The sequence below is a fragment of the Rattus norvegicus genome, chromosome 6 (assembly GCF_036323735.1).
Source record: "Rattus norvegicus strain BN/NHsdMcwi chromosome 6, GRCr8, whole genome shotgun sequence".
NCBI lineage: Eukaryota > Metazoa > Chordata > Mammalia > Rodentia > Muridae > Rattus > Rattus norvegicus.
Window position 1 is genome coordinate 104,718,591 of NC_086024.1, and position 17,550 is coordinate 104,736,140.

Here is a 17,550-nt window from a genome sequence, read left to right on the forward strand (position 1 = left end):
TCTCCCTAAAACAAATCATAAGACCCAGAAAGACCTACCCTCTGCCTTACCTCTCCAGACACTAGGCTCTCAGATCCTAATTCCGCAGAATCTTGCTTCATTCCTGTGGTGGAGGCAGAGCGAGCAAGAAGAATCCGAAGAGAGAAGCCTTTCTGGCCCTCCTCCATTCGTTATGATATATTATGGATCTCGAATCTCCCCCAAAGGGCTCACACACTGCAGGCTATTGGAACCATTGGAGGTAGGGACTTGGGGAGGGAGTTGGGACATTTAGGCCATGACTTTAAAGGGGACGCCGAGACCCTGAGCCCTTCTACTCCATCCCCTGTTACCCGACACAGTGAGCTGAGTCCTCCTCCTATTTTGCCACCATGTTATTGCAGACCCCAAAGCAACTGGGCAAATGACCACAGACCGAGACCTCTGGAGCCTACACAGCCCTTTCCTCGGATGAAGTTGTCTATCTCAGTGTTTCGTTACTGGGATGGAGCACTGGGTAACACAATTACCGCTATTCAGGCTCCCTTCTTGTCCAACCATTTCCCCCACAATGTCCCTGAACCTTCGAGTGTTCGTTTCTGCAGGTCCCCACGTCACATACAAGTTTGATTAAATCAGTGTGCTGTGTATTTTCTCTTGTGGACCTGCCTGTTGCTGTGACGAGTTCACTGTGACACCGTGGGTTGCAAGGGAAAGCCCCCCTCCTTCCTGTCCTGATAGAAAACATCTGGGTCTGGGTTTGGTTTTGGTTTTTCAAGACAAGAGTTTCTCTGGTTGTCCTGGAACTCTGTAGACCAGGCTGGCCTCAAACTCACAGAGATCCGCCTGCCTCTGCCGTGCAAGTGCTGGTGTCAAACGCGTGTACTACCACTTGGCATTGAAAAACAAAAATCTTTAAAGAGGGAAGAAGAGAAATTGTGAGAGGGAAGAATAGAAAAAAAAAAACATGCTTGGGCAAAGGAGTCTGGGAAGGCCTTATGGGCATATGGTGGGGGGTGAAGAGTCCTTGCTGGTCCTAGAAAGAATGAGGTTCCTCTGGTGCTTGGGGACGTCATCTTGCAGGCCAGCCTCCTTCGATGGACTTTACCGCCAAGCAGAGGCAGCTGGAGGGGCCTCTGATCCCATGGACACATGGCTCCAGAATTTACCCTCTGCTCCCAGAGTTGAGTTTGCAAATGAAAATTTCAGTCTAACAACTCTCAAAGACCACACACACACACACACACACACACACACACACACACACACACACACCTACCTCACAGAAGCCATGCCATGAAGGCACAGGCCCTTCCCTAAGTCACAGGTCTTTGCAGGCCAGAGACTCCAGGTTCCTGAGTTGAGGGCCAGTGTTGGTGGGATGTTCTTGTACCCCTTGAGCTGGCTGACAGTCCCAGCCAATCCCTTCCCCACATCACTGAAAGGGCTTAGTTCTTGATCCTCAAAGCTTGGGTCTATCTTCCTCCAGTCCCTAAAGGTCTAGACAGAGGCCTCAAAGACCCTAAAAAGCCTCGAGCCTGGGAAACCATCAGGCCTGTGACCACTGCCCAGGGGATTTCCTACCCTTGTCTTCCTGAAAGTTCCCCAAATGTGAAATAACAGAACCATGAAGGGGCTGGCCTCTCTGCTGCCAGCTTCCCCCAAAGTCTGAATGCTGCTGCTCTGATTTCTTAGGCCCTTAGAGACACCGGGCTTACATGGGCACCTTTCTCTGTGGAGAAGGTATCCTGTGGTCTCCCACAGAGCAGACCCACAGTCACCAAGATGTAGCTCTCAGGCAGACAGACAGAGCTCTTTACCTGCTCCCTGGATGATTCCTGGGAATCAGCTGCTCCGGAAACCAATGCTGGCCTAGCAGCTGCACACCCACCACTCCCTCCTACTGCAGCCTATTCTTGGCAGATGGGGCATTTGAGCTCAACAGGCATGCTGTGCCTGACCCTGACATTTATTAACAGCAGAAAGGTTCCCCACATCACCGAGGTGCTACATTCACACGAGGAGAGCCACATAAACACAGGAGCAAGCAGGCACAAGACCCCTAATTAGAAGAAGAGAGATGGGGATCTCTCCTTTGGAGGCCCTTGATCTTGGTGTTCACACCTGCAAACTGGAGATGGCCAAATCTAAGGGATCAAGGAAAAGAGAGGATGTGAAAACGCCTATCAAAAAATGTCTGGGGCTGGAGAGATGGCTCAGCGGTTAAGAGCACCGACTGCTCTTCCAAAGGTCATGAGTTCAAACCCCAGCAACCACATGGTGGCTCACAACCATCTGTAATGGGATCTGATGCCCTCTTCTGGTGTCTAAAGACAGCTACAGTGTACTGATATAAATAAAATAAATAACTTTAAAAAAAAATGTCTGCACATAGACTTTAGTTCAGTCAGAATACATACCATTTGAAACTGGATGTGACATATATATATATTTTTTTAAAAGAAAAGAAGAGGAAGGTGGGGAGGGAGAAAGAGGAAAGGGGAGGGAGAGGAGGAGGCCTCTGGAGAAATGGCTCGGTGGGTAAGAGGCTATTCTCCCAGAGGACCCAGGTTAGATTCCCAGCACCTACATGGTGGCTTGTAGCAATCTGTAACTCCAGTTTCAGGAGCTCCGACACTTTATTCTGGTCTCCTCAGAGGTACGTATGCACACAGTGCACTTACATGCATGCAGGCAAAAAACACATAAAGTAAAAAAAATTATTTATTTATTTATTTATTTATTTATTTATTTATTTATTATTTAGTGACAGACTTGCTGCTTTGTGTAGCCCTGGCTGTCCTGGAATTCACTCTGTAGACCAGACTGGCCTCAAACTCAGAGATCTGCCTGCCTCTGCCTTTCCAAGTGCTGGGATTAAAGCCATGTGCCATCTCCATCTGGCAAATAATTTTTTTTAAAAGAATATAGGAGTCAGGACCGGAGAGATGGCTCAATGGTTAAGAGCACTGACTGCTCTTCCAGAGGTCCTGAGTTCAAATCCCAGCAACCACATGGTGGCTCACAACCATCTGTAATGAGGTCTGATGCCCTCTTCTGGTGTGTCTGAAGACAGCTACAGTGTATGCATACTGTATATGTACATGGACATGTGTATGTATATAGAAAGATGTATATATGACTATTTGACAGTCCTTGTTTATATCCAGAAAAAAGGTCTCTTTTAATAATGCTGAGTTTTTAATCTATGGTGTCTCAAAATATAGACATAAACTTGTTTAGATTGTTTTCTGCCCCCACCTAGAACATTCAAGGGACAAATCGATAGTCTGTCCCCTTACACAGAATCTCCAGGACCGATCCAAGGACCCTGCCTGTTTAAACCCTTGGTCATATGAAGTTGCAGGACCACTCCTAAGATGGGTAAAACGTTGCTCTCTGGGTTAGTGAGACTCCAGATGTGAGCAGTCAAGGCCTTAGCCTCTCATCTCTTAAAATAGGGAGAATAAGCTGGGTGTAGTAGCAGGTGGATCTCTACGAGTTCAAAGCCATCCTGATCTACATTGTAGGTTCCAGGACAGCCAGGGCCAAATAGAGAGGCCCTGTCTCAAAAACACCAAAACTAAAATAGGGTAACAATGGTAAGGGTAAAGTCAAAGCAAGTGTGAAATGCTTGTCTTAGACCAACATAAAGTAAGTGCTTACCAAACGGTAGTCACTCTTTCCCTACTAACGTGCCCAGGTGCTTCTGCCGTCACTCTGTGGTATGGCTGTAGCGAGTAGCTCACAATCCCGTGAATAACCCACCTGCGACCTTTTCAAAGTCTTCCCAGGAGGTAGAAAGGCTGCACTTTTTCATTCTTTCTATGAAAGGCTGTAATTTTTCATCTGGCCACTAGAGAGCAGCATCTACCTGTCTCTTATTTTTAAATTGGCCATTTATTTATTTATTTATTTATTTATTTATTTATTTATTTATTTATTTATTTATTTATTTATTATTTGCTTATTTGATTATTCAAACGGGGGTTTCTTTATGTAGCCCCGGCTAACCTGGAATTCACCAGGTAGCTCAGGCTGGCCTTGAACTTAAGAGAGATCGACCTGCCTCTGTTTTCCTAGTGCTGGTATTCTCTTCTATTTTTAAGTTATCTTTCCTAATTTTAAAAACACTTCTAAAACAGCATTTCCTTCCCTAGTTGTGTGGAAGGTGAAGGGAAGCTGGCTGAGATTTACGTAGGCTGCTTACTTTGCCCAGCGTTTCACTCATGTGCACCCTCCCCCAAGAAATCCTTTATGGCTACCGGTAACTTAAGATAAAGCCTGTACAATTTCACACACGGCTTGTTAAAATGCAGTTTATATAATACCCTAAAAATACTTTTCTTAAAAGCCCAGTTTTCCCAATGCCTCAAATTATAAAGTAATGATTTTGCTCCTAAGTCTAGAGTCTCCCACAAGTACCTGGTGGCAGTTTACTGATCCCTGCAGGGCCACACAACTGCACACCAAAATAGTCCTGCTTACTGCCTGCATAAGCTACCATTCTTCACCCTCCAGCTGGGGTGTGTGTGGGAAAACATACGGGCAGCCAGGGGGAGGTGGTGGCTCCTTCTAGACCCTCAGTGTTCCCACCTTAACGTGGCTGCACAATTGGCTTCCTACCCTGAAAGACCAATAGTTCCGGCACTTGGAAAGACTGGGTTCCCATCTCATGAGCTACACAGAGGTTCCCTGTGACAGCCACTCTCCAAGCAGGACCCTGAGGGTGATCAATATGCCTGCTTGGGCATTCACCACCATGTGAGGTCTATGTGAGAGGATAGGAGGCAGATATGAAAAGAGAATGAGGAACAGACAGACAGACGACAACCAGGTATGGATAAAGGTGAATAAAGGCCACCACTGCAGACAGCTGGACTGGACTGTGAATAGGGACACAGCGAGAAACCAATTAATCCCAGATGTAAGCACACGGAGTCACTCATACCCCATCCCTGAGGGAGCCCGCTGGTCCTCAGACTGAGTGTCTGCTGTGGTCAGGCAGAAGCCCCTACAGGCACGCACGATTTGCTGGAGCAAACAAAATGGAAGATGCAGACAGTGTGGTGACAGTGGCAGCTGGAGGCTGCCTATAACTGTCCACCCGCTTCCAGCTCCCCTTTTCTTCAGTCACAGCTTCTGACCTGGGGCAGGAGTCCCTTCATCCCCCATCCTTGTGGGTATCTGTGGTACATGTCGGCCAGCGGGTGAGCATCAGGGAGGCAGGCGGTTTCGGCTGCTTGCAGAGCCCTAAGGCATTGCAGTGAATCTATGTGGCTGGGATGGGGCTGCGCATTCCACTGTAAAGAGGTTTACAGGACCTAAGTGAGGCCAAGTCTACAAGCAAATCCTCTGCTCTGTGTGGGTGTACCACATGGCATATCCACAGTGGATGCCGCTTTTCCCCCCAAATATGTCTCTTGCTAGCTATGGGAAGTTGGGGAAGCTAGAGCCACCAGCTGCCACCTTGCTGCCTTAGGGGGAGAGGTATTTGAGAACGGGGTCTAACCAGAGAGTCTAAATCCTGCTCTGTTGGTGGACTCCTGCCTGAGCATTATGGGAAACCAACATTACCCCTTACATCAGTTACTTGAGCCAATAAACAATCCCGGCGTTACCAGCTATGGTTGCATGTTATGTCTCCAGCACCAAGAAAGGCTCTAACCAATAATTATAGAGTGTCACGACTGTCGCTGGGTTGGGCCATTGATGAGCGATTTTATCATCCCATACTGATCTTATAGGACTCCTGCTGGCTCTCTTCTAGCCTCTCACTTGCTTTGGCTTCAAACTTTGTCAGCGTGTAGCACGCACTGGCTTTCCAGGAGACTGGGGGTTAACTCTGCCACAGCCTACCCGTGGGGTGGGCTGGAAACACACTCCAGGTCCCCACTTGTCAACAGAAAGGCTAAGGCAGGCTCTCAGGCCTTCCCGCAGAGCGATTTTCTTTTTCTTCATGTTTGTATTTGGCCAGGCCAATGACGTCCCTAACCACCTCAGTGTTTCTCAACCTGTGGGTCAAAGGACCCTTTTATAGACCATCAGAAAACATAGATATTTACATTATGATTCATTACAGTTACAAAGTAGCAAAAAAAAATTATATGGTTGGGGGTCACCACAACAGGAGGAACTGAATTAAAAGGTGCAGCACCAGGAAGGTTGGGAACCACTGCTCTAACCCTTCCTTCTGTATTCCTACTGCATTTCCTCTCGCAGCCTCGCTGGGCCCCTCCCCCTCTCCCTTTACCAAGTAAAAATTTGCCTTCGGTAGAGTCCTGCAGGTCTTCTCATAGACAAAATATTCTGGATCGGCAAGAAGAGCCATTCTAATTCCCAAACAAGGTACCAAATTAACCATAAGCCCTGGGTTTTGTATTATTGCATGTGTCCCGCTTCCTTCTCCTATCTCCTTATGACTCTGAGTAGGCCTTTTGGGTATGAGTGTTTGAAATCCACATAAACTTCAATTAGGAAGGTCTCCTACAGACATGGTGGGGTGCAGACATGGTGGGGTGCGGGAAGGTGATACCAGTAACTTCCAAGATAAGGAGCAGGCCTAGTTAAGTGCTTCAACACACTGGACTCATGAAATTCAGAATCCTGTTGGGACATTTTCCATTTGAAGAGCTGGGTTTTTTTTGTTTGTTTGCTTTGCTGTTGCGTTACCAAGTTCCAGGCCTTAACTTTGTCCTTATGAAGTGTATAATTTTATGAAATTACTGCCATCACTATGGCCCAAGAGTTTTTTCAGCTCTCATTCTCCCGTTTGCCTTATTGGCTTTGTTAAGACTCTTGAGTTTGATGAGTCCAAATCACCAGGGAAACAGGTTGACCAAGCCGGGACCAACCCCATAAGCTGGGAGGAGCCGAGCATGCTCTCTTAGTCACTTAGATCTCTAGAGGGAGGAGCCACTGATTGTGCGGCCCAACTGTCAAGTGCCCTCTGGCACTTGAGATGCAGACTGCCTAAATTTTAGCATGAGCCGAGATGTCTTTGTACTGACCTTCATGAACTTAGGTATCCAAGCGGTTCATCTCGGATAAAAACCATTGATGCAACAGCGTCTTCTTCATAGAGCTAGGCTGAGCCTGGGGTTCTCTACGCCTGTTTCCTGTGCCGTTTGTCCTGAACTCATGATGCTCCGCCTTTCTCAGCCTCCTCCGAGCACCTTGGGACTACTGGGATGCGCTACATACCTGGCTCCTTAAGTTTTCACAAGACTTTGGGGAGGGGCATAGGAATTGGGCCTTTGAAATGCTTTCTTGTTATGCGGCCTAGGCTGGCCTCAAACTACCATTCCTCCTGTTTCAGCTTCTGCTTCCCGAGTAGTGGAATTTCAAGTCTGTGCTCCCACATCTGTCACATACCATCTTTTAAAATGGCGTGCAGACGTCAACTCCCGAGTTAGTTAGCAAACCTCTTATGTTGTCGGGAAAGCAGAACTCAAGGGGACTTCCAGTTAAGACAGCATGATCCGGAATGAAAGTTGCCAACAAGGGATAACAAGGAAGTATATGTTAAGCCTGGTGTGGTAGCACATACTGTAGCATTTTGGAAATAGAGGCAGCAGTATTAGGAGTTCGAGGCTCCTCACCTATACAGTAAACTTAAGGATAGCTTGTGCCACATGAGACTCTATCTCAGAAGAGCAAAGTGTATAATAAAATGTTGAAGTTAATTTGTGGTTAAAAAATAGTCCAGGGGATGGAGAGATGGCTCAGCCGTTTGTTCTTGTGGATTACCTGGGTTCAGTTTCCCAGCACCCAGATGGTGGCTCACAACTATCTGTAACTCCAGGTGCAGAGAGTTACAGTGCCCTCTTCTGGCTCCCATGGGTACACACACACACACACACACACACACACACACACACACACACCACACATACCACACACCACACCCCCCCACACACACCACACCACACACACCCAAAAGACTCATATACATAAAATCTTTTTATTCATTTTATATCCATATTAATGCCCCCTATCTCCCCCTCCCACAGCTTCTCCTCCTATTCTCCTCTGAGAGGGTGGGGTCCCCCTACACCCCGATATCCTCATGTTCTATACTGTTATTGGATGTATTGTTTGTTTGGTTGTTTTTTGTGTTTTTATACAGGGTCTCACTATGCAGCTCTAGCTCGCACAGAACTGGCTATGTAGATTGGGCTGGCCCTAAAAACCAGGCTGCTTCTGCCTCCTGAGATGCCAGGATTCTAGCTTTTTTTTTTTTTAAGATTTATTTATTTATTATATACAAGTACACTGTCCCTGTCTTCGGACACACTAGAAGAGGGCATCAGATCTCACTACAGATAGTTGTGAGCCACCGTGTGGTTGCTGGGAATTGAACTCAGGACCTCTGGAAGAGCAGTCACTGCTCTTAACCGCTGAGCCATCTCTCCAGCACAGGATTCTAATTCTAACTTTCTTAAAAATTGGTTCTTGTTTATTTATTTGGATTTTTTTTTCTTTTTGAGTCAGGGTCTCTCTGTGTAGCCCTGGCTGTCCTGAAAACTCACTCTGTAGACCAGGCTAGCCTCCAACCTGGAGATCTGCCTGCCTCTGCCTCTCAGTTGCTGGGATTAAAGGCATGTACTAACACTGCAGAGTTGATTTTAAATTTCCCTTTTTTATTTATGAGGGTGACCTCCTGTAGAGGCCAGGAGTAACTCCCCCAACCTGTTAGCAAATTCAAGGCCAGCCTGTGTCACATGAGACCCTGTCTCAAAAGACAAAAGAAAGTGTAGCTGGTTAAACTGCCACAGGATGTTTCCATCTTTAGAGTTTTATTCATGTATTCACCTGTGTCTGTTCGACGCGTATCATCGGGCCTGGTTTTGACCTGTTTCAGTGTGTGTGTCATTAACCATTACCATGCCATCAAGCTCAGAGCTCAACCCTGTTGGTCTTGGAGTGCTGTCGTCCACACACCTTCCTCTCCAGAGCTGCGTGTGCAGTCAGCAGGTTGTCTAGGGCCCTGTTCTTACCGGGTGTCCACTTGCAAGTGCTGGCGGTGATGTATGTCTTACTGAGGCATCTGGGGAGACTGATCATGAGTTGTGCCTCAGTTTCAGAGCCGACAAAATGGGAAACTGATGGACTGAAATAGCTCTGACGAGGTCCCCTTAGAGCGAGGATGGTACCCTCCCTAACCAATGAGCAACAGTGTCATCCAACAGGTCAGACCAAGCGTGTTCTGGAAACTTGGGATTGGCACTAGCTTCTGTGGGGTGAGCCTGTCCCCCACGAGCACAGAAAGTGGGACAGGCCAACAGCAAGAGAAAGCAGGCCTCAGGGTTTCCCAGACCCTGTGTCTGGTCCTACTTGAGCCTACTCTTCTAACTCCTGCATCCTGTGACATTCTGAAGCCTACCATGTATGGTTGAGCTGGCTGGCTAGTCCATGTTATTGACAAAAGTTTCCCTTGTGTTGACAGTTGTGTCTCTATGCCTCTTCTCTTTTTAGGTGGTAGCTTCCCCCACCTGTGGTTACAAGAAAAGGTGGAACTGGTAGCACGCCCAATGCCTCCTTTCACTCTCTGAAGAAGCTGCCACTCTCCATCCTGGTGCTGTGGGTTTAGATCAGAAATGTCCCCTAAAGGCCATGTATTGATGGCCCTGATTCAGCCTGGGCTGCTGTGGGGAAATGGTTGGATCCTTAAGAAGTGGAGCCTTGTAGAAGGAAACCTCTGCTGCCTGGCTGCAGTAGCATGAACCTCCTCAGGATATGCTCCCCACCATGATGCCTTGCTACAGGCCAAGAGGCAACAGGGCCAAGTATGGATTGAAACCCCCAGAGGCATGAGTCAAGCATCTCTTACAGATTACTCCCCGTGTATTTCATCACACGGATAGAAAGCTGGCTAACATGCTCCGTACTTACTAGCCAAGTGACTGTACTCTGGCTACTACTGAGTTTGTGCCCAGAGGGAAAATTAGAGATGGTCTAGCAATGGAAACAGCACTGAGTCAGCCCGGATGCTCAGACTAGTCATTAGCGATTTCAAAGGTGCTGTCGAGTCAGAAAGAAGCTCGTATCCACAGACCAGCCTTGTGGGGCTGTCAACGGTCCCCAGAGAGGTAGGATGGAGAAGATGTAAAGTTAAAACGTGTCTTCTACACAGTCAGGAAAGAGATGCTTCCCATAGGTAGAGGAAGCTGTTAGCTGGGTCATAGAAGGGGATTCCATCCAAGCATTTAGAGTAAGCTGGAATACTGACCAAGAATAAAATACAATAAATGTCTACAGACAAGTGATAAAAGGCAGGCTGGACCACCTGGTGACAGGCAGACAGCTTCTATTAAGAGATGGGGTTCACCTTGAGCGACCTTAAGTGAAACAGAGCTGAAGATGGTTGGCACATGCCTGTTTACAAAGTCCATGTGATATGATGGAACAACTTCAAAGGTGGAAACGTAGCAAGGACTTTGAATCTAAAATAAATAACAAACAGGTACGACTGAAGCGCTGGTGTTTGACTTGTCCTCAACATGACCAACTGTCACAAATGAGCAAAAGAGGCTGCCACGGATTGGTTTTGTGGTTTTAGTCTAAAATGTGTGACTAAGTCAGGCACGTGATTTTAATTTGGGCCGTGGGAGGGGATCAGCTAGTCAAACAGCATTAGATTGCTCACAGGAATTGATTTATGATATTTATAACAGTTTCAGTTGTTTTGTGCTCAGCAAGATGTCTCAGGAGTCTAATATCCCGGGGAAAACCATTAAAACTTGTAATTATGGTTTAAAGTGTTCAGAGGAGTTTAATGAGGTTTGCCAGTGGGGTTGTTTTGGGGGAGGAGCTAAATCAGTTAAGATGAACAAATGATTAAAAAAAAAAAAAACAACCCACAAGATGTGTACGATGGCCTTAAATGCCTGTTTTAAATAAGGGGAGAAGCTAACTCAGTGGTGGAGTGCTTGTCTGATTCACACAAGGCCCTGGGATCCATGCTCAGCACTGAAAGAGAACCTTTATCCTCAATAGACTAAAACCTAATTTGTGGGATAACTTGGTGGGGGTGGGGGGCACACTTTTGTTCAAACGACTTATGAGATTGTTAAAAATAAACACTTAAGAAGAACCATCCACCAGGTAAAGCTCTTGCCATCAAGTTTGGTAATCTGAGTTTGATCCCTGGAACCCACATGGTGGAAGGAAGCCAACTCCAAGTCATCCTGTGACCTTCTGAATCACAGGATGTACACACATGACCCCTACCCCAGGTAAACAAATGCTTAAAAAAATATTTTTTAAGCACTGCTAAGGACATAGACTAACCACAACTTCAGAAACTGGAGCATCAAAATGCCTATACCCTGGGTCTGAAAACCCTGACCACCTATACGTACCTTTAGCTAATTTGCATATAAATAGCTAAGAACAAGTTTGCCTGCCAGCTCAAGGTTTAGAAACCAGGATCAGCCTACTTCTGTGACTTTCTCCATATAGAGATACTCATTATCTTCCGAGCTTCCCATTGTTCCATGGTAAACACAGAAAGTTCCCAAGGCAAGTGCCAATCCCTCACCTAGTATCCTCAGTAGCTCAGGGGCCAATTCCCCAAGTTGAGAGCCCCAGAATGTACCCTGAACCAATCCCTACAAGGTTTCACCACAGACTTCTCTAGCTCAGCCCAGAAAGTTCTGATGGCTGGTTCTCTTTCCCATGTAGGTCCCAGGGATCAAACTCAGGACCTCAGGCTTTGCCGCAGGGGCCTACCCACTGGCCTACGTGTAAGTGATTCTTTTTTTTTTTTGGTTCTTTTTTTTCGGAGCTGGGGACCGAACCCAGGGCCTTGCGCTTCCTAGGCAAGCGCTCTACCACTGAGCTAAATCCCCAACCCCTGTAAGTGATTCTTCCAACGGCACAGAATCTTTAAAGTGAGATTGGCCACAGCCAGCACACGTGTGGACTAGTGTTCTCCACACGCCACCATCATGTTTATAACAGCAGCACTTAATGAATGAGAGTGTGGCAGAGAGCCAGCCACCATTTTTTAGGAGGCCCAGCCACGGATTTTAAAACCGACTCCAGGGGCTGGAGAGATAGCTCAGTGGTTAAGAGCACTGACTGCTTTTCCAGAGGTCCTGAGTTCAAATCCCAGCAACCACATCTGTAATGGGATCTGATGCCCTCTTTCTTCTGGTGCATCTCAAAACAGCTACACTGTACTCATATAAATAAAAATTAATAAAAAAAATTAAAAGCCTAAGACATCTGGAAAAGGTTTAAAAAAAAACTGACTCCAGGCAGAACTCCCAAACATCTATATAAATACCTGAGAAGTTATTTTAACCATGATCATGCTTGCACTGCTCTGAAGCCTTGGGACTTCTGACAACAGGCTCCCAGCACCACCGCCACCACATTGTCTATATCTTAGACAATAAATGATAAGTTAGAGCTTATCATCACGTATGTTTGGATATGGGGGGAGTGCTGGCAATCTGCACTGTCAATGACCAACAGCTACTATCTGTGGTACATTTTGGGGTCTTTAGGGATTGAATTCACTTCTGGAAATCGGTGAAAAGAAAATGGGCCTGGCGTATGCTCATTGTATACCCTGCCACCAAGCCTCAGCCCTCTATGGGAAAGAATTGTATACCCTGACACAATTTAAGCTGTCCCCTGCAGCAAAAACAAAATGGTTGGGGTCACAGAGAAGTCGCAGATGTTACAGGAAACAAAGTTGGGGCTTTTTACCAGGGGAGCCTCATGTACTCGTGACCTTTCAACCCCCAGTACACTGAGGAGACCATCTTTTCCTCTTCAAAATAAAGAAGAAAGACTGACCATACCAGGCTCGAAATCTAGAGGCGGGGAGATACGGGTACCACACAACATTCTTGATACAACCCAGCCCCCATTTCTGGAAATCAGCAAAAGGAACACGCAAAGTAATCTCGTGGGAGTGTTGTTTTAATACAGTCTGTGCCAAGCAACATCATAATCTCCAAGTTTCTCCTATCTTTAATAGGCAATATTCAGAATTTAAAAAAAAACAATAACAACACTGCAGTCATAAAACAGGCCAGCGACACTTTTGAGGAGACTTAAAAATGAGAAGCCATGAATTATCTTCTTTGAAAAGCAGCCATTTCAAAAGGTTTTCTTTAATATCATAAAATATTCTCATGGACAAGTGAGCGAGCAAACACACATGCACCAGTGTGCCTCTGACAAGAGTACCCACCTACCCCACCCCCAAGTGGACATGAAATTAGAGAAATGAACACAGCAGATGGAACAGGTAGAAGGAAAAAAATTCAGTAAAAAGAATGGAATATAACTTTGTGCTTGGTTATTTTCCTATGTCACAACAAAAACATTTCGGTGCAAATAGTTAATTTTTCCTCTTTTCCATTTAAGACTGGTGGAGAAAAAAATACTTTTTTTCTATAATAAAATATGTAGTTTTTTGTTTTTTTTTTCTTTTTAAACTTTTTTTTAAATGTAACTTTTTTTTTCCTTTTTTGCAGAAAATAATTTTGTAAACTGTCACTTTGCGGGTAGGGAGGCTCGGTGCCGCCTGGGTCGGAGCTCTGTCCCCTTGGTGGCTGAGCTGAAACCAAACGCAGACAGCCATACTGGGCGGAGCAGGAGCAGGGTGGGGCGCACGCGCAGAAGGCCAGGGTGGGGGGAGGCAGGGGTGGGTTAGAGGTCACTCTCGCCGTACAGCGCCGTGGAGAAGGACATGTAGTCTAGAGCACCCGGCACGGAGTCAGGGCCCGCGTAGGGGGCCATTCTCGCGATGCAGTACTCGGCTTGGTCAGGTGGCAGCTCGCGGCGCAGCTCATCCCCGGTGATGTAATTCTGCGGAGAAAGCATGGTCAGGGTCGCAAAGCTCGGCAGTGGCCGGAAAGCAATACGGCATTGCCGCAACTATTAGGTCGTAAACTTGCCAGTCATGTTCAGCAACGCGGCACTGGCACGATTAGGTCATAAGCTTGCCAGTAAGGTTAGGTACCTGTGTTTTTCCTCTCCTAGCTCTACTTGATCCGCATAATACATGCATGCATACATAGAACACAGACATCTATATGTATGTACATATATATTTTAAGTGCATATTATATATTTACAAATTATATGTCAGATGTATTTGTTATAAACACGTCATGTTTTTCATTTTAGTATCTACTTCAACTTCCTTCTAATCCTATTTTACTCAGACTCTTTTCATTCATCCTACTGGTATATTGTAACTACGTGCTGGCTCAGTGTCAACAGGTCAGTTGGTGGGACAAGTATTATTCCCAGGAGCTTTACACATTCACACAACTGGCTTCTCTAGAGACCTCCCACCGTGTCTAATTGTGAGAGTAAATTGAATGTCTATTTTAGGCGTCACATCTACGGGCCACGCCACACATCTCAGCCAGTCTGGGCCTCTGGGTTTCCTTTCCTTCCCCCACTGGGTAAGTCATCGAAGTGGCTGTTTTTAGGAGCTGAAAAGTCTAGGGCAGTGGTTCTAACCTGAGGGTCAAATGGCCTTTTCACAGTGGTTGCATATCAGATATTTACATTACAATTCATAACAGAGGCAAAATTGCAGTTATGAAGTAGCAACGAAATAATTTTATGGTTGGAGTGTCACCACAATGTGAGGAACTATATTGAAGGGTCACAACATTAGGTTACTGCTCTAGGACTCACCAAAGACTTTATACCTCCAAACTCTTCAACCAGGAGACCTGGGGACCCAGTGTGAGGAAGAAATGGGGCTGCCCTCTGTTCACTGCAAAAGTCAGGGTGACCACTTCTTCTTTCTGAGCTTTTTACAAATTTATTCATCTCAACTAGATGGCTTCTTAGGATCCTACATACTCCAGCGACTCTACATTCGCCTCCCCTTCAACACACGTGCTTTTGCTGACTTGCTGCTGGGTTCCTTGCAAAACCTATACCATGTCCTAATGGGCAGAGATGCACAGCAAGGCCAATGGGACCCTGAGAGGAATGACTGAGATGCTCATATCCTAGCCCCGTGACCAACAGATTGGAGTCCAAATGGTGCCTGAACCACAGGAGACCCACCTTATCTCCAGCCAGGATCTTGAAGGAAGCCATGACCTGATCCGCTGTATCTGTGTCAGCCGTCTCTCGGGACATGAAGTCGATGAAGGCCTGGAACGTCACTACCCCCAAGCGGTTTGGGTCTACAATGCTCATGATCCGGGCAAATTCTGCCTCTCCCTAGAGGAAACAGCCAACACACACCTGTCACCCTAGTGGCCTACTGGGTGTCTCAGGTGTACGTCCAGCCCTAAGTAGCCTATGGTTGGAACAGGAGGGCACAACAGACCTCTGATCTGGCTTGGGTTGCCCCAGGGTATGAACGTGACTCAATAGTTGGGATTTTCAGGATTTCCAACCCCCCAACCCCCTGCAGTGCCCTTGGTTTCCTTTATAGGAAATGATGGCAGTATTAATTATAATGACAATAAAATGAACAATGGCTAACACCCACACAACATGTATTATATGCCATCTACTATTCTAAATTCATCTTGTCATCGCAACTGAATACAATCATAGTGTTCCATTGCATGGGAAATCTGAGGCCCACACAGGCTAAGTGACTTGCCCAAGGTCACACAGCCAGTAGGTAGGGAGCTGGGATTAAGGCTCAGGCAGTTTGGCTCCAACATTTGCTGTTTCCCTAACACTGTGCCAGACGTGTGCACAGTACTCGAAATCACTTTATTTAACTCTTACAACCACTTCATGAGGCTTCCTCACTTCATCTGAGACCACAAGACCTGGATGGCAATGTGATTTACTGAGTATACTTCTGGTCTAGCCTTTAACCCTGCTGGGCATCCCATGGGCTCTGTACTCGGTTCAATGGACACCCTTCTGTCCAGCTAAGGTCCTATCCTGCTCAGAAAGCCGGATACAGAGGGGACAGAACAAGACTAGAGAGAGGCCTGGGCCAAGAGTGGTCTGGATGGAGCTGTTATCTGGGCAGAAGTATAAACTTCCATTCTCATATGGGACAAAGCAGAATTATCACTCCATAAGCCTTGGGGTTGGCTGTCCATAGCTGGTGTCCACTGTGGGGGTGAAAAAGCCCTTTTTCCACAGTATGTACCATAAGATAAACTGGTCAGAGACCATGAGGAGGAGGCCAAGCTTCCCAGCCACACCCTGATGCCACGGGTGGGCTATTTTTCAGGTGCCACTTTCCCCAAGGATGGCGATGAGACTCCCCCTGAGGAGGGCAGTTCTAACCTAAGAGCCTTCGTCCACCATTTCTAAGACTTAGCTTCTCCAGTCAGGTGGCTGCCTCCAGGCCAGGGCAAGAGAAAGCCTGGCAGGTGGAGGATGGGGTTTACATTACCATGTTGTAACCCATGGAGATAAGGCAGGCGCGGAAATCATCCGTGTCCATCATGCCCGTCTTCTTCTGTGGGCAGTGGTGCCAAGACACAGGAGGGACAGACAGGTGGGAGGAGGAGGGCCCAGGCAGAGGCCAGGAGGACAGCAGAAAGAGGAAGGGCCCGGTTTATGGTGTGAAGATTAGGAGGAGCCGAAGAATGTAGGAGGAACATGTTGAAGGAGGTCAGAGCAAAGAAATGCAGAAGACCAGTCCACAGGTGAGATGTGACGAGGGAGAGGAGGCGGATACCCAAGCAGGTTCCCAGGAAAGATAGCCGAAGTCAGAGGTCAGAAGTCAGAGGAACCCGACAGGGGGCAGGCAGGGAGAGCAGGAGAGGATGAGCCCCATGGCCCACAGGAAGGGAGACAGGGAGAATTCAGACAGAAGAGAGAAGAAAAAAAGGAGAAATGAGTTATTTCTCGCCCCAGAGGCCACCCTTGAGCGTGCTCCATGCAGGAGGCGAGTACCTGGGGGTCGTTGCCAATATCATAACCCAAGCTGATGAGGCAGGCTTTGAACTCTTCGGGACCCAACGTGCCGGAGTGATCCTGGGGCCGTGGTGCGCCAGGCAGCGAGCCATGCGGTGCCAGGGAAGAGGAGGCCGTGAGGGGGGTGGGGAGGGTGGGCCATGCCCCGGGGTGGAAGGTGGTGTGTGTGGGGAGACACAGGGACAAAGGCATGCGGATGGAGAGGGTGGAGGGGAAGGGGGGGGGAGAGGGGAAATAAAAGTGCACACAGTTAGACACACAGACAAGGTTCCAGAGGGGCGCCCTGTCCCTGGCACACACAGTCCTGCTTGGGAAAGCAGGGCTGGAGGGGGGAACATGATGAGCCACAAGGGTGAGAAGCTCCCAGAAGTGCCCCAGGTTACCTGATGTCTCCCAGAACCCTCCCCCCACACCTCGCCAGGTCCCTGGAGGGCAGTGAAGCAGGCAGGGTGGTGGAGAGCACCTGACCTCATGCCCAACCTCCCTTGTGGCTATCCCCAAGCTCAGAGCACCGGGAATGTGCAGCCTGTCCTGAAGCTGATATGAGAATCCAGGAGAGTGGACTCTAATGTCCCCAATAGCGGGTCCCAAAGGCAGCCTGGGTAGGGGCAGAGTCTCTTTTTGTCCCTTTGTCCCAAGGCAGAGGTAAGGGACAGTCCCCATAGCCACAGGCACAGGGCTTTA

At 47.5% G+C, this 17,550-nt stretch overlaps 1 protein-coding gene and 1 long non-coding RNA gene across 6 annotated transcripts in view; one reads left to right on the top strand and one right to left on the bottom strand.

Moving 5' to 3' along the window:
• Positions 1 to 12,894: 12,894 nt before the first annotated feature.
• The window catches only part of Actn1 (actinin, alpha 1), a 94,828-nt gene continuing 90,172 nt past the window's right edge, over positions 12,895 to 17,550 (bottom strand). For 2 of the 5 annotated variants that reach the window (XM_039112993.2, XM_063262549.1), the window contains exons 19-21: positions 16,340 to 16,405; positions 15,034 to 15,192; positions 12,898 to 13,809 (exon numbers count right to left, since the gene is read on the bottom strand). In XM_039112993.2, the coding sequence (XP_038968921.1) occupies positions 13,651 to 13,809; positions 15,034 to 15,192; positions 16,340 to 16,405 (384 nt within the window). In that variant the 3' untranslated portion in view covers positions 12,898 to 13,650. Of the gene's footprint in view, positions 13,810 to 15,033; positions 15,193 to 16,339; positions 16,406 to 16,845; positions 16,927 to 17,550 lie in introns of all 5 variants that reach the window. The other 3 variants (XM_039112992.2, NM_031005.4, XM_063262548.1) reach the window with 3 other exon arrangements.
• LOC120103564 (uncharacterized) lies at positions 13,809 to 15,467 on the top strand. Its single transcript, XR_005506086.2, has 2 exons — positions 13,809 to 14,414; positions 14,800 to 15,467. It is a non-coding gene; the product is annotated as an uncharacterized LOC120103564 (long non-coding RNA).